Source organism: Siphateles boraxobius, unplaced genomic scaffold, assembly GCF_051911475.1.
Source record: "Siphateles boraxobius isolate OS27281-9 unplaced genomic scaffold, OSU_SipBor_1 16, whole genome shotgun sequence".
Lineage (NCBI taxonomy): Eukaryota > Metazoa > Chordata > Actinopteri > Cypriniformes > Leuciscidae > Siphateles > Siphateles boraxobius.
Genome location: NW_027508766.1, coordinates 15080312 through 15097525, shown reverse-complemented (window position 1 = coordinate 15097525; position 17214 = coordinate 15080312). Strand labels below are relative to the sequence as shown.

The window sequence follows — 17214 nt, the reverse complement described above, 5'->3', positions numbered from 1 at the left end:
GAGAACGTCTAATGAGCATTTTCATATTTTTATTTGAGAAAATCCATTGTCGTATCCAATACAATCCAATACACTTTTAACAGGTCTTCACAACCCGTCAAAATAAAAGTTCGGTTTTACTAGGAGAAATTATGACAGAAATATATTACTATTGTAGGCATACAGTAGAACGTAGCCTACTTCTCAAAATAATAATAATAACAACAATAATAATAATAAATTTTATTTGAACATTATTTAAAGGAATATTTTTTTTGTCCATGGTTTAATTTAGTAAATCTGTTTTTGCAGCGCTTCCCCCAAAAATAAAAGGACACAAGTTTAAATTTACATTTGATTACCACCGTTTTTGAAAATATATTTGGATTAAATCATAAAAAGTAGGGGTGTAACGATACACAAAACTGACGGTTCGGTTTTCCCACGGTTTTGACGTCTCGGTTCGGTTCGGTTTAGAAAGCTAAAAAAAAAATTAAAAAGTGGTTTAATGAAAAAATGGTGTCTTTGTCTTTAAATTAATTCAATTACAATTAAACGTTTTGGAAGGATTAAAAATCTGCTAATGCTGTATAGGGAGCCGCACATTACTATAACATTAAAGGTTAACAACAGAGCCTAAATTTAGATGCTATTTATTTTTTAGAAATAATAATCAACACCCAACAAATTTTATGAAAACATGTAAACTGAACATAAGGCAGTTTTTGCATTAACTTTACTCAAATTTGTTATTGAAATATAATAATTTACACAGTTGCTGTCATTTTCATTAAAGATATTTTAAACGTACTTGAAATAATCAAAATATAATTAACAGGTTAAGTAAAATATAATATATAGGATAATATTGTGCATTTATTTAGTGCAAGAGTTAATTTCTCTAGGAACCAACAAGTTGTGGACACTTAATCACTAGCCTGCTGAGGTAAATATAATGCTAGTGACAAGCTATGCAGTTTTATTGACGTCTTTGCGCTGATGAAACACTGATTGAGCGATTACACGAGTTATGATGCCTTTCAGTAAGTATACTGTATTTTTCAACATACCTTCAGGTGTCCATTCATGTTTATTCTGTAACTGAGGAAGAGATGATCGCGTTTACTCGCGTTTACTCCGTGCTGCCGCTGCTGTTACAATCCGTGGTGACAGATAGTTTTAAACTGTGGGTACAGATTGTCAATTTACATCCAAGTGGACAGATTGGTAAACTGTGCCTAGTTTTGTAAAACTGTGCACACGGTAGTTTATTTTTCTTCTGTAATGAAGCTTGGCTGTCCATCTAGTGAAAAATGTTGGTACTGCGGCCAAATAAAATCTTACTGAAAGCTCATTTTTTGAGATATCAACCTAAAATTTGGAACACAACTTCTTCAGATTTTTGGCCTACATTTTCTGGCAGTTTTAGAGTAAAATATATTTTGTAATATATATATTTTATATAAAATATAAATAATTATATTTTTACATTGTTCATTTTCATAAACTCAAACTTGTATAACTTTTTTTCTGTTTCACTTTCATAACTTCATAATACTTCATTTCAACATTAATCTGGCAAATGTCTTCTTTAAAACAAGACCAACCATTGGTCTATATTCCAAAGCATTTAAGTTTGAATAGTGATTTTCATGTCTATGCGAAAAAAGGGGGAGTGACAGTTAAAGGGTTAAACGATATTAAACTATTATATCTATATCTAAAATATAATTTATATATAAAAACTCTCCTACAGTCCAGCACCATCGGTCGCGACTCGCACGTATTTTCATTTAAACGTCACTCACTGACGTTTTCCTAACCAGAAAAAAAAAACGATTGCCCTGCTCTGCCTCTGATTGGCTAGTACTCATTGCCATCTGGGTCAGAGCCAATTAGAAGCAGGATGTGGGTGGGAAAAAAACTCTGTGTATAGGGAAAGGGGAGAGACAGAGGGAACAGGCAAGACAAACTCCTACGTTTAAATAACATATAGAAAATATCTGCTTGACAACGAGCTGAGAACAAGCTCAAATAAGCAACTACACTTTAGAAACAAGCCCAGAAAAAAACGCGACCCGCGACTACCAATATTTGTAAGCGACTTTACAGAAAAACAAGCCCAAAGTCGCTTATAATAAGCGGACTTGGCAACACTGATTCCAGGTCCAATCAATGAGCCGGGCTGGGCGGGGCCGGGGTAGCTTGCAGGGCGGGGCGTGTTCGGTACGCCATGAGAGTATCGCTATTCGAATCGTGGGTTCTGTATCGCGGTTCTTCGGTTTGGTTCGAATATCGTTACACCCCTAATAAAAAGAAACATTAATTTTCTGAATAAAATACATTTCATAGGACATTATTATTCTTAAACATTTTAATAAATTATTAATGTTAAAAATAAGTTGTTAATCTAATTCATTATTAATTATCGAATTTAATTGATTAGACATGTTTTATTGAAATTTTAATAAACAAACAAATTATTTCAAGTTTGTTATAATAAAAGCATTTGTTCAACCAAAATAAAATCCTGTTTTCATTAATTTAACTGTCATTTTAACTGATGATAATAATAATAATACCCATAATTTAATAATACAGTTTATTTATTTAACAATTGATTAATACTGTAAACCGTGATATTTTCTGAGACGTTACCATACTGTGAAAATCTTATACCATTACAACCCTACACGGGAGGGTCCCCCACCCCCGCTGTTAAAAAAGTAACTCAGTAACTTTTACTCTGAGTCAATTTTAAATGAGCTACTTTTTACTTTTACTTGAGTAGATTTTTAGACCGGTACTTTTACTTGTACTTAAGTAAAATTTCATTGAAGTAGTAGTACTTTTACTTGAGTAGAATATTTTATTACTCTTTCCACCTCTGATTATTACGAATAAAATAACAGTTTTCTATTTTAATGCATTTTAAAATGTAATTTATTTCTGTGATGGTAAAGCTGAATTTTCAGCGGCCATTACTCCAGTCTTCAATGTCACATGAACAAAATTGATTAGAAAAGAAATAGAAATTTCTAAAGAACAGAATTTATTTAAAATAGCAATCTTTTGTAACATTATACATAAGTGTCTTTACTGATCGATTTAATGCATTCTTGCTAAATAAGGGAATTCATTTCTTTACCGGCTTTTGAACAGTAATGTTTCTTAAAACTGATGTCTGGATTTTAGAGAGTCAAAATTAAAACAAAAGTTGCTGTGAATTATTAACAATTATTTTTGATCATTAATATTTTCTAGATAATTTTAATAATTTACTTTAAACTTCAATACAAGTATTTTATTTTTAGACATGTTTTTTTTATATAATATCACACTTAATGTTGTTATTAAACAGTTTCCGGATAAATATTTTCCCTTTATTCAGGATATTATGTCTTAAATCTGTAAGTTTGTCCTGTTTCTTTGTAGGTTCTGGTTCTTTAAGTTTGTGGCTTTGCTGGCCTGCTGTGCAAGCGGATTCTTTCTCCCAAATCAAGACATGTTTCTAGAAGGTTTAGTATGATCTGTTTTCACACACACATTCTTTTTTAAAACATGTGCTGCTATTTTTTCCGTGCACCCTAAAGAGGCTTGTGAGATTTTTAGTTTGATTATTGATTATTTGATTATTTGTACTTTGAGCCTGCAGTAGTGCAACTCGTAAATGTCCAAGAGCAACAGTTGATTTACAGTGAGCATGTCTTTGTGGTTCATAAACTCCAGTAACTCAAACGGAGCCTTCCGTCACCTGTATCAATGACCTCATGACCACAGACATATTTAGAGGAAAGTGACACAATAACATCTTGAGTTTAAACCCTATTATGCAAATCATATTAAGAGAACAGATGTTATCATTTTAGTGATATCCTTGATTTAGCACACTTGATTTAATGGACGTATATATCAAATCCTTTAATAAAAATACTGAGACAGTACAGATGATAATACCATGGCACTGAATGATTTTCATAAATTTACTTGTACCTTATATGTTACATTTAAAAAGCATTATATTATAAACTATTACCTTAAATTGCTTATGTTACTTTTTTTTATTGCATAACGTATTACCCCAAAGTCAGTGAACAAGGGAAGTTCATGTATGCTTTTACTGTTTATTAGCTCAAGTCCAAACGTTTATCGCTGTTTGGTGTCTCGTTAAATGATTCGTGCTTCCTGATGTGTTTTTAGTACCTGGCGTTTAGCAGAAAGCATTGTTTGTTTTGTCATACAGTATCAGCCAGAGGAAAAGACCTTTGACTCATCTCTCTCTCTCTCTCAGTCTGGCGTTATGTCGGGGCCACTGGAGGTTTTCTCTTCCTCATCATCCAGTTGATGCTTCTCGTCCAGTTTGCCCACAGATGGAATCAAAACTGGTGAGCCGACGTTTAGAATGTCCAAAATAACTGTCTGCTTTTCTTTCTTTTGCTCTTTTCATTCACCAAGTGGAAAACTTATTAGGCTCCAGTACTTTCCATCATCGTAGCCAACTGTTTCTTTGGTATGTAATTTGAATCCCTGCAACTGGAAATCATTAGGTCTGGGAATGGAGACTATAGTGTAATCTGATGGCGTTATTTCCACTGTCAGATAGGTTGCATAGTTGCCAGCCAGGGTGGTCCTAACATTGTGCTGCTATAGCAAATGGGGACTTTTTAACACCAGGTTGAAAGATTTGGGGAAAGTTTTACTGTACTTGCTGCTTATTTTAGTCACTGGCACTGTGGAGGACAAAGTGTGAAGTACAAATCACATGGATGGTTGGGACATTTGGTGTGCTGATTCACTCCCATAACCTCCAGTTTCAACAACAAGCAGAGCAGGTTTCATACCAGTAACAAATAAAGCGTTGTTTAGAGTTCTCATTCCAAGAACCAGAGCGTTTTGTTTCAGTGGGAGTTTTCAAGACATGAAACATTTCAACTTTGAGACAGTCACGCTGGAAAATAATTTATATATAAAGCAGAGCTCTCTGGATGTGTTCATAAATAATGTGTGTTGTGTCTGTTGTGGCGGTAGAGTATGGCCTTGTGTTTTGCTGTTGACATTATAGGGAGGAGAAAGAGAATAAGTAAGAGGTTCTTGGCTGCTCTCCAGTCTGTTGACAGGAAACCCATGGCAGAGCTCAATATGCATCATAGTTTCCTCTTTGCTCGACAAATGGAAGCCTCAGCACAAAAGGGCAGAAACATTCGAGACTGTCACAGGGAATTTTGTAATACGTCAAATATGTCCTGATAAGTAACTTTAATTTGCCAAAACCGGCCTTTGGGGACATTTATGATTCAAATGTAGATAAAAATAATAATTTAAATACACACACACACATATATATATATATATATATATATATATATATATATATATATAATAAAAAATATTATTCTGAAAACAAAAAAAAGTCTTTAATGTTAGATTTAGTCTGGTTTATATATATATCATACATATGATTTCTGAAGGATCATGTGACACTGAAGACTGGAGTAATGGCTGATGAATTTTTTATATATTTTAAAGTATATTAAAATAGAAAACCATTATTTTCAATTGTAATAATATTTCACAATATTAATTCTTTCTTCATATGATAAAACACATACAGTATGTAGAAAAGAAATAGGGGAAAGTTTTAATTAGGGTTGGGCGGTATTTCGGTAATACGGTATACCGCGGGGTCTTAAAATAGCAACGGTATCAGTTTCAATACCGTCATTACCGGCACTTATATATAATATATAAATATAATTTATTCAATGCCTAAAAATGCTTATGTAGTTGTCATCAAGTGACAGTGTGGAGGAGAAATAGAGAGAGAGAGAGAGAGAGAGAATGGAGAGGCGTTAAATACTGACGAGGCAATTTGTAAATGTTGCAATAAAAAAGGTGACCGCGAGAGATGGAAACACCTCTAACCTAATGTCGCATCTCCGAAACAACCACCCACTCACTGCTGCGAAGATTCATTTTGCCCCGAGTTCATTAAATAAGCGCATTAGTTTATATTTGTTAAAATATTATAATGTAATTTTTTTTTTACGTTGATAATGAAAACTGAACAGCACGAGTAAGATGGGATGCATCGGGAGTCAGACATTGACCACTTAATTAAGTTTCATTTTGTAAAAGGCCTTTCTTTAAAGTGAATTTCGTTTTGTATAAATTGTATCTTAATTTTAATAATTTTTTTATCAACCAATAATAAATAAGAATCAAATATAGCAGATAATCATGACATGATCGTGCGCTGGCGCGCCGCGGTCACTTGCATTGAAATCTCATCATAAATTAACCGAAACTCAGTGTATGTCTCACAGACCTGACAGATATCTAAATAAAGCTTGAAATTTCATTAAACGAAACAGTTCAAAACGAAAAGAAATAGGCCACTCGCTGATTATTTAATCCATGATGTGCATTTCTCTCTATGCGCGTTCATACGGAAATGGCGATCATCAAATTAAACGAAACTATTCAAAACGAAAAGAAATAGGCTAGCCTACTCTCTGATTATGTTATCCATGATGTGCATTTCTCTCTATCGTTCACACTGGAGATGGCGATTCGTCAATTTCTCTAAACGAAACAATTCAAAAGGAAAAGAAATATAGGCAGCATTCTCTCTGATTAATCCATGATGTGCATTTCTCTCTATAGGCGCGTTCACTACGGAGATATCAATCGTCAATTTCTTTAAACGAAACAATTCAAAACGAAAAGAAAAAGGCTAGCCTATACCTTCTGATTATGTAATCCATGATTTGCATTTCTCTCTATATATGCGCGTTCACTAGGAGATGGCGATCGTCAACTTAATCTTTGCAGCACTGACAGAAAAGTTGTATTAATAAAAATCAATGGACGCGTGTCACCGGATTTACAAATGCACTTCTTGCTTGTTGTTTGTTAATTTAATTTAAAGTAATTAATAAAATGAATACAATTGTCATAATTAAAATAATTAAATATTATTAATTGTCCCATTTTTGCTCATTTATAAATAGCATTTATATCTACCACCCCCTCAGCACCTGGGTTAAAAAATTATTTGGCGCCACCATATTATAACGGCCCACGTATTAAAAATAGTCTAGTCTAAATAGGCCTACGAGCCGTAGGCATTATTACATTTAATGCCGTCAGCCGGGATCAGAATCAACGTGCACGGGTTGGCCTTGATTTTTTTTTTTTTTTTTGCCCGATCTGGTATTCAGTTTCTGAACGGTGTAGGCACAAGCCAACAGTTTGGTGACGCTGTCTGAGCCTTATGTCATAATTTTTAATTAGTCACGGTAATACCGTATACCCCGGTAAAATAGGGAGGAGGTTTGAAGGTATCAAAATTTGGATACCGCCCAAGCCTAGTTTTAATGCACACTTCTTATGTTATACATGGTGTATCATATTATCAGGATTCTTTAATGAAAAGAACGTTTAAAAGAACAGTGTCTTTGTGAAATATATACTATTTAAAAGACCTGTATTTTTATGAAATATGCAATATAATAAATGTCTTTACTGTCACTTTTGATCATTTTCATATTTCTTACATTTCTTTAAAAAATCTTACTGACCACAACCAGTAGTGTATACTTTTTGTAATAAAATAATATTTTATCACCATTATTTTAATTGTAGGTTGTGAAAATTCAGAAAAGCTGTCTTTTAAGCTATCATTTATTCTGCAGAAATTATATAATACAATCTTTATATGTGTGTATATATATATATATAAGAAGAGACAAATCCAGTATTTCCTCATGGAGATGTTGAAATGAAGCAGACGCTGGAGGGCTGCCCAGCAGATGGAAGTCACTGCTGTCAACACTTCTTATGTGCATTACTGAAACATTCCCTCACCCCTCACCTTCAAGTATCTTCACTGCTCACTCACTCAGTTATCAGCACGGATATGGTACATTTATGATAAAAGCATATTACCGCTGAGACTAACTTGTCATTTAACAGTGTCTATTTATCCAAAGTGACTTCCAGTTGATGAATTTCTGTAAAAGTCTCTTGGGACAATCTTGGTTTAACAGCTGAAGGAACACAACAGTTACAGGCCATTAGCGAGAAGAACATCAGGATCTCTAGTTGCTCTCTGGTCCACCTCTGGTCAGCCTCAGATGGCACACCCACAAACCACCTGGCACAAACCACAAGTGGACAAATTATTTTTGTTGAAGATATTTAGTTGCAATATACAGTAAGATTTTAGTAATTAATACTTTTATTCAGCGAGGATATAATAAATTATTCAAAATTGACAGTAAAGACATTAAGTACAATATATAAAGTATAAAAGTCATACAATCAAATTCAAATGTCATGTGACACTGAAGACTGGAGTAATGGCTGCTGAAAATTCAGCTGTGCCATCACAGGAATACATTACATTTTTAAATATGTTAAAAACAGGTTTGTAAATTATAATCATATTTCACAATATTACTTTTTTTTTTACTGTATTTAAAAAAAATGCAGCCTTGGTGAGCATATGAGACTTTCACAAACACTCAAAAAATCTTAACAACCCCAAATTTTAAGCATACCGTTATATTTCAATTGATCTCAGTGTTACCTGTTTTCATATTTACCCACCCCTAAAAAAATGTGGTTGTTTGTGTTACCTGTTGGCCCAAAGGCCCCTTCTTGTCTTAATTGGCGGTTCTGGGTGGATTTGAGATGTAGATCCAGTGAAGAGCTTTTGTCTTATGAAAGGAATGAACGTTGGTCATTATGGAAATGATCCAGCTGCGTCTGTGTTTCTTTAATTTGAGCGTCGTCGTCAGGAGATCACGCGCTGATATGGCCCATTATGTACATTATCATGATAATGGTGTTGAAAGATTTCATATAACAGACATTATGCAATTCTAACACATTTGTCTAATGTTAACATGTTTTGAGACTTTTAAGATTTATAATGTTGTTTATTTTAATGTTTATTGCCTCCTTGTACATCCATTTTCAGTACTTTTTTCATAATTGCAATTTTGGTAACACTTTATTTTACAGTGTACTTGGCTTGTTTCATATGTTACACAAACTTATTGTAGTAATAGTACATTATGCATAATTTTTACATGCAACTAACACTAAACCAAACCCTATTCTTAACCCAAACCTTATTGTAAGTACGGTAAGCGTTGTTAATTAGTATCACTCAGTACTTAAATATATAATTACACTGTAACAGGGACACCTAAAGTGGGTTACACTTTACTTTAAGGTGCCAGTGTTACAGTGTAGTTATACACTTAAGTGCAGAGTAATAAATATTAACAACATGTTTAGGGTTGGTTTCATGTAATTATGCACAATTTATAGTTATTACTATAGTAACTACATGTAACGTGTAATAAGGGCACTGTAAATTAAAGTGTTACCAAAAAGTCTAATTTTTTTTTATAGACCGAGGGGCAAAAATTGTTTTCATCATGCCACAAAAGCTGAAGTTGTTTTGAACCCATGAGCATTCCTTTCAACCGTCACCAATGTGTCCCTCCACAGGAGCTCAGGAGCCAAATATAATAAAATGTGGTATGCAGCACTGGCTTTTGTCACACTGGTGCTGTTCTCCATGGCAGTGGGAGCCATGGTGTTTATGTTCATGTTCTACACGCACCCAGAGGCCTGCTTCCTCAACAAGCTCTTCCTGGGAGTCAACTGTGGCCTGTGCTTCATCGTGTCCCTGCTGGCCATCTCGCCCTGCATTCAGACCTGTGAGTTTACCAAGATGCTTGGGCTTCAGTGACCTACTTTTTGTACTAACAAGCAGATTTTTGTTTGATGTCAGGCAAACAAGTTTATTCATAGTGCCGGGAGCTTTTCCCATGTCTGTGCAAGGCGGAGAGTTTTATACAATCAATTATCGTGGATTCTCACTAAACAGACCAACGTTAAAGGTGAAACCGAGTAAGCAACTAATTTAAAGATACACTTTGTAACTTTTGGCCCTCTCGCAGTTAAGAAACAAAACTGCATACATTGTGCGGAAGAACTTTGATTTGGTCGTGCTTCGGCTCTGCATGACTGCGGATGAATATGGTTATCTTGCTTTAAGTAAAATGCAGGTTAAGGTTGGTATTTTTTCTTTATTGCATTTGTGACATTTTGTCAGCTTAGCTCCATGTTAAGACATTACATGCTCAAACTTGGTTGGTAAGCTATTCTTTCACATCAGATTCATTCAAAAACATGTGATGCTTAAGTGTAATGGTTATACATTTGTAACCATACATAATCTAAACATTTAATCATGGTGCTGCCTGCTAAACTTGTGATTGTATTATTGTAAAAGCATTTGCTGTTTGTTTTTACAAACTGAGCCAAGTCTAAATGAATATCTTTGGTAACAAATGTAAATACTATCCTAAGTAGAGAAATTCTGGCTGGAACTGAGAAGCTTATATTTATTAATTTATTTTATGTTATGGCTAATAACCAATGAATGGCCATTATTAAAAGTCTATCATACTTTGTCTAAATTAAAAGTGAAACTAAAAACTAAAATCAAACGTTTTAAATGCTAAAAGTGATTATCACAGCATTATGTACAGTATGAAAATTTAGAGGATATTGTATATTCATGTATTGTGATTTGTTAAAGATTAAAGTGTTCACTGAGCGAAGGTGATCTAAATGTTAAAATAGAGGAAATAAGGAAATAAATATGAACAATTAAATATACTTTATCGATATACAGTATCTTGTCGATTTTTTTTTTTTTAACTAAAGTAATACTTTTATTCAGCAATGATGTATTTCCACAAAAACATGAAGCAGCACAACTGTTTTCAACATTTAATGATAACAAGAAATGTTTCTTAAGCAGCAGATCAGCATATTAGAATGATTCCTGAAGGATCATGTGACCCTGAAGACTGGAAAAATGATGCTGAAGATTCAGCTTTGCCATCACAGGAATAAATGACATTTTAAAATATATTAAAATAGAAAAGTTATTTAAAATTGTAATAATATTTACTGTTTTTACAGTATTTTTGATCAAATAAATGCAGCCTTGGTGAACATAATCTTCTTTCAAACACATTATAAAATCTTACCAACCCCAAAAATGTGATGTATGAATAAGCATGAACACTCAAACAGACAGTACAAATCTGTATGTGCTGCTATTTACCAATAAATCTGATGTTTTGCTCTGTTCTCCACACAGTCCAGCCCACCTCAGGTCTGCTGCAGCCCGCCATAATCACCGTCTACGTCATGTACCTCACCTTCTCAGCGCTCGCCAGCAAACCCATTGAAAGTGAGTAAAAATACTCTCGCTTTCACACTCAAACACAGTCTCTCACTCTGTCCTGGTGTGTCTCTCAGTGGTCTGTGGTGTGGACAGGGCAGTAAACAGAGGCTGCGCTAATGCATCTTATTAAAATCAGTCCTGTGCTCTGTCTCTTTCAGCGGTGGAGGAAGACGGAAACAATGTCACTGTCTGCGTTCTTCCCTTTAAATCGGGACTGAAGAGCGACACTAACATAGTGACGGGCATCGGAACGGTCATACTGTTCGGCTGTATACTGTACTCTTGGTATGAGCAATGACTATTTTTTGTTTTCTCAGCCTCACCTTAAAGGGTTAGTTCACCCAAAAATGAAAATTCTGTCAGTATTTACTCACCCTCATGTTTGTTCCAACCTCGTAAGACCTTCGTTCATCTTCGGAACACGAATTAATATATTTTTAATGAAATCTGAGAGCTGGATCACTCCATACTAGTCCATAGGCTTCTTCAGGGATTGAAACTTGCCAGCCCCGAAAAGTTATTAAAAACATTGTTAAAATAGTCCAAGTGACTACAGTGGCTCAATCCTAAATTCATCAAATGACGAGAATACTTTTTGTGCGCAAAAACCTCCAAAAAATAACGACTTTATTTCAACTATTCATTTCCTTCTCTGTGGGCCTCGAGTGACTTCACTAGTGTAACAGCGTACGCTTCTGTTGTTGTACGTCACACACATGACCAGCGTCGGCTAATTGTGAGCCTACTTGTGACGTAGCTCTACGCAATCATACTAAGTTAACTGACAAGAGGCCAACAGAGAAGGAAATGAATAGCTGAAATTAAGTCGTTATTTTTGTTTGTTTTTGCGCACAAAAAGTATTCTCGTCGTTAAGATTGAGATTGAGCCACTATAGTCACTTGGACTATTTTAACGATGTCTTTAATGACTTTTCGGGGCAAGTTTCAATCCCTGAAGAAGCCTATGGACTAGTATGGAGGAGTGATCCAGCTCTCAGATTTCATCAAAAATATCTTGATTCGTGTTCCGAAGATGAACGAAGGTCTTACGAGGTTGGAACAACTTGAGGGTGAGTAAATACTGACAGAATTTTCATTTTTGGGTGAACTAACCGTTTAAAGGTGCTCTAAGCAATGTTGGGTGACGTCAAACAAAACGAAGTCTAGCTAGATCCTCCCTCCTCCTCATCCGCGCACTAACCCCCCAAATCCTTCTTGTCTGTTATTGGCTGGATAGGTTTGTTATGTTTCATGGTGCGGGTTGGCCCAGTTTGTTTTTTGTTGCCTTTTTTGGAGCCTGGGGTGTCTGAAGAGAACGCGTTTTTTTACAGTGTGTTCAGGGGACAGGCAGCTAGCAGATAGTGAGGAGATGTTTGCTGTATGTGACAAAAAATGTTTTGGCCTAAAAAACACGTGACATCGCTCAGAGCACCTTTAAAGGAATAATTCACTAAAAAATGTGAAACAAAAATAGAGATCTATCCAAGATCTATAAAGGTATTGGTGATAACTGTGTTATTAAAAAAAGTTAAATATTGATACCGTTTTAATAATACACATCTGATAATATTGTAAATATTCCAGTGCCAGGAACTTATCTTGTTGACACACAACATTGGTTGCCACCAATTATGAAATGAGGGAAAAAAGAAAAGAAGACGCAATGTGTAAAATTACCAGAGGAGAGGACAGACAAAAACAAGACACTCTACCCGTACCCCAAAAGAGTTAGAAAAAAAGACCCCAGTCTGCAGGAAGTGCCGAAATAAACTCTTCGGAAAAAAAGGTTCAAGTGGTTTGTCATGGAAATTCTCAATACGAATACAACCTACAAATCTGACTTCTTCACCACAAACAATTCAAACAAACTCCAGTTGTCAATATAATAAAATACAATACTACACCTTTGGGGTAATTCTCATCCCAAATATGACAATATAATACTACGGTATCTCTAGGTCAGGGGTTCCCAAACTTTTCCATTCCAGGACCCACCTAGACAAGAATAATCTATCTCAAGACCCACCAAAATGATTTTTAAAAAGCATGAATGTGGGGTGGGGTGGAAGGCGTTAGATCTCTTCAGAGCAGTTTTCTCCTTGTCATAGTATGAAAGACATACAAGTTTAACTGCAATACAAACTTATGGTACATTATCAAAATAATGTAGAATTAAAATAGCAGCCTAATGGCTGTTGAAATAAAGGGAAGAATACCGAGTAGTTCTTGTCTGCTGCCTCAACTAATTTACCCAGACACAAAGAAATTAAAGATTAAGTAATTTTAATCTTAACCAAAGTTTTGATATAACAACAAATAATTTTATTTTCTAAATTATTTAATTTGACAGTAGGCCCATGACCTAGAATTTCAATCCTAATATTTCTGCTAAAAGTGTTGTTAAACTCACCACGTTGTTCAGCGCAGAAAACACTTTCGTCCTCGTGTGTGTACATGTGAAATACGTTTTACATAAAACATTTCCTTGTGTTGGTAGTTAGCAAAATGCATGCGAGGGAATGCAAACAACGCACTCTTACGAAGACCATATCTGAAAGACAACAGCGCTGTGTTGAACAGACGACAGATTAAGGGCCTGTTCACATATCGCGTATTCAAATGTAGGCGCGCGGTATGCGCGCTCATAATGGAAGCTCGCGGTGCGACGCGCTCGTTTTTTCCAAGCGCGTCCGCGCCGCATCGAGATAAAAACATCTCAACTTTTCAGAATGCCGCAAGCGTTTTCCTTGCTGTAACGGAGAGCGCAGCTGATGGTTGCGCTTAGCAACGACAGACGCCTCCGGAGCGCAACCGCCCTAGCGCTTTGGAAAAAGGAGAACGCCGCGTGTAAATTTCGCTGCAGCCAATAGTGACTGCGCGACCCACCTCTTCCCAATCTGCGACCCACAAATGGGTCTCGACCCACAGTTTGAAAACCCCTGCTCTAGGTAATTCCCTTCCCGAATACATACAATACAATACAATACTTAGAGGTAATTCCCCTTCCGAAGTATGGTGACGACGTCCCGTCAAGAAGCTACTATCACTACCCCAAACCACATGTGAGCACCAGGTCTTTAGCGTCTATACACTCTTCTCAGGTGTACGCTGGTCCGACACCATATTACAGCCTCACAACAAATGCGGATCTATAGTCTTCCCAACACTGTCACTGACTCTGCTGTGGTTCTCTGAACGTTGAATCTCTAGTACTTCTATTCCTCAGCTGCGCAGCATATACCAGACACGACTCCCAATTTGCTCTCAGCAGAAATATAAGTTTTATTTCCAGCCGGGAGCTCACTGGTCACAACAACCAAGAGAGACTCTCTGACCAGAAATTTACATGTACATTTATATCTTACAGTTACGTAGAAATCAATGTCACTCAAGTCTCCTTTATTGTGGTTGGTTATATTATTAGTTTGTAATTATCTAAGCTAATCATATGTCTGAGTTACTGTGTTAAGCGCTTTTTGTGTTTAAGTCTAGATTCTATAGATATACGTGGTCTTTGACCAAGTCTGATCTTTTCTGCACATTCCATGTTAAATTTTCCTTTTCACCACTTCTGAAGACATTAAATAAAATCACAGGTGCTATATAGAACCGTTGGGTTCTTTACTCAATTTTAAACAACCCTTTATGCCAAAAAGGTTCTATATAAGGAGAAATTTCGGCATAATACTTTCCTGTTTAACGGGAAGTATGTATGTTTACGATGTTATGTTTTTTTATAATTTGAATCATAAAATTTAACTAAAGATTAATTAAAACTAAATCCATAAAATGGTCCCAAGATGGAAAATCCTGAAGTGTTCTATATAAATGAAGCGCCTTACAGAACCCTTTAAGGTTCTATATAACTTTTTTTCTAAGTTCTGAAAATCTGATGTTGTGATGGCCCTAATCTATACTGCATTCTATATATATATATATATATATATATATATATATATATATATATATATAAAAGTATAATAAAAGATATTACAGTGCATATGACTCATACACTATTCTAAAGGTTGTTCTCTGTGTGAAAAACAGACTTGAAGTAATTTCCTAGGAATCTTCCTCCTTAAGCGTAATAAAAAAAAAAAAGAATTCTCAAAAAGTTTTGTTCTTTCATAATCAAACCAAACCTTGTGTTCCACTGAAGAAAAAATATAATGCAATTTGGAAAGACATAAAGACGCATAAACGACAGTATGTTGTATGTATGTAACTGTCCCTTTAAATATGCTCAGATGTTTTTAGTCTGGATGTAAATCCCCATAACATGTCATTTAAATGGGTGATCCCAAAAATGAACCCACGAGGAATAAAAACACGCAATTATCTGGCTATGACAAGATGTTCATTTAGATTTAAAAGCAGGTAGTCTGGTAGGAAGGGAGGGAAGATTAGAAGCTCTCATACTGTCAAGACGTGAACGCACATGTGTTTCTCATTAACTGCAGACATGTCTGCTGAAGCTCTCTCTTTAGAGCCGCTCCTTTCCACCAAAGCCATATTTACACACATATGTGATTCACTGCGATATGTGTTAGTTATCAGCCCAGTGATTCACTGTGGTGTCTCCAGTCGAAATGCTTTTGCCATATTTCCAGTTTCCGTGAGGCAAACAAAGCTTTGAAGCTTATTTTTTCGTACTAATGAGTTGTAGTCTTGGGAATGTTCTGCTTTTACATTTTACGGTTAAAAAAGAACACTGCCCCCATGTGTCTGATGCCATTTGAGTTGACATAAAAATACTCTTTCCCAGTTTGATCTCCACCACCAAGAGGAGTTCAGCAGCCTTGCAAGTGTACAGGAACGATATGCCTGAAAATGAGGTGAACGTTTGCTCACCTTTGTTTCTCTCTGCTGTGTTTCATACAACATTACATCACATCACACTAAATCATCAATCATGCCATCTCTTTTTTTTTTTTTTTTTTCAGAGAGCCCGCTGCTGCTTCTGCTGTGTTGATGATACAGGCAAGATATTTATTTCAACCGACACATCTTTTAGTATTTAGGAGATCACTTGAGGATTTAGGAATAACCCATTTTCAATATTTATTTGGATGGTCTACACAGTAAAAAGGGTAGATGGAGCCTCTAGGTGGTGAAGAAGAATTACTACATGTTTCTTAAAACAGGTATTTTATATATATACATATATATATATTTTCCAGAAGATTATGATGATGAGAAGACCGCTGGAGGGCAGAGTGTGAAGTATGATGAGAAAGATGGCACAATTTACAGCTACTGGTACTTCCATTTTGTTTTCTTTCTCGGCTCCCTCTACGTCATGATGACTGTAACCAACTGGTTTCAGTAAGTATATACAAATATGTTTTTTCTCTCTCTTTTTTTTTTATTTGTATCTCTGAATGTCGCACCAGCTGTGTCATTTAGCTTATTGAGTTATTTTAGTAAGGAAGGTTTCTATTCCTCAAAGAAAGGGTGAATAATTAGAAAGTGAATTATGTTCATTGGGTTAAATTATTGTCTACATACGCTGCCGTTCAAAAGTTTGGGATCGGTACGTTTTTTTACCAAGTTGCATTTATTTGATTAAAAAACAAAAAACAAAGAGTAATATGGTGAAATATTATTACAATTTATAAGAACAGTTTTCTATTTGAATATATTTTAAAATGTTTTTTTTCCTCTAATTGCAAGGCTGAATTTTCAGCATCATTAGTCCAGTCTTCAGTGTCACATGATCCTTCAGAAATCATTATAATATGCTGATTTGCTGCTCAAGAAACATTTATTATTATTATCAATGTTGAAACCAGTTGTGCACTTTTTTTTAGGATTCTTTGATGAATAGAAAGTTCAAAACAACAGCATTTATTTGAAATAAAATCTTTTGTAGCATGTCTTTACTGTCACTTTTGATTTAATTTAATTTTTTTACTTTTCTTACATAAAATAATAACTGTATTTAATGTAGTCAGATA

The 17214-nt window shown here is 35.1% G+C and overlaps 1 protein-coding gene across 2 annotated transcripts in view; it reads left to right on the top strand.

Annotated features, from left to right (window-relative positions):
* Positions 1-17214, top strand: part of serinc5 (serine incorporator 5) — a 36461-nt gene that overhangs the window by 16883 nt on the left and 2364 nt on the right. Inside the window, exons 4-11 of one of the 2 annotated variants that reach the window (XM_077231687.1) lie at positions 3415-3497; positions 4271-4364; positions 9502-9713; positions 11171-11263; positions 11416-11542; positions 16023-16092; positions 16201-16237; positions 16438-16582. In XM_077231687.1, the coding sequence (XP_077087802.1) occupies positions 3415-3497; positions 4271-4364; positions 9502-9713; positions 11171-11263; positions 11416-11542; positions 16023-16092; positions 16201-16237; positions 16438-16582 (861 nt within the window). The remainder of the gene's footprint in view (positions 1-3414; positions 3498-4270; positions 4365-9501; positions 9714-11170; positions 11264-11415; positions 11543-16022; positions 16093-16200; positions 16238-16437; positions 16583-17214) is intronic. The other variant, XM_077231688.1, reaches the window with a different exon arrangement.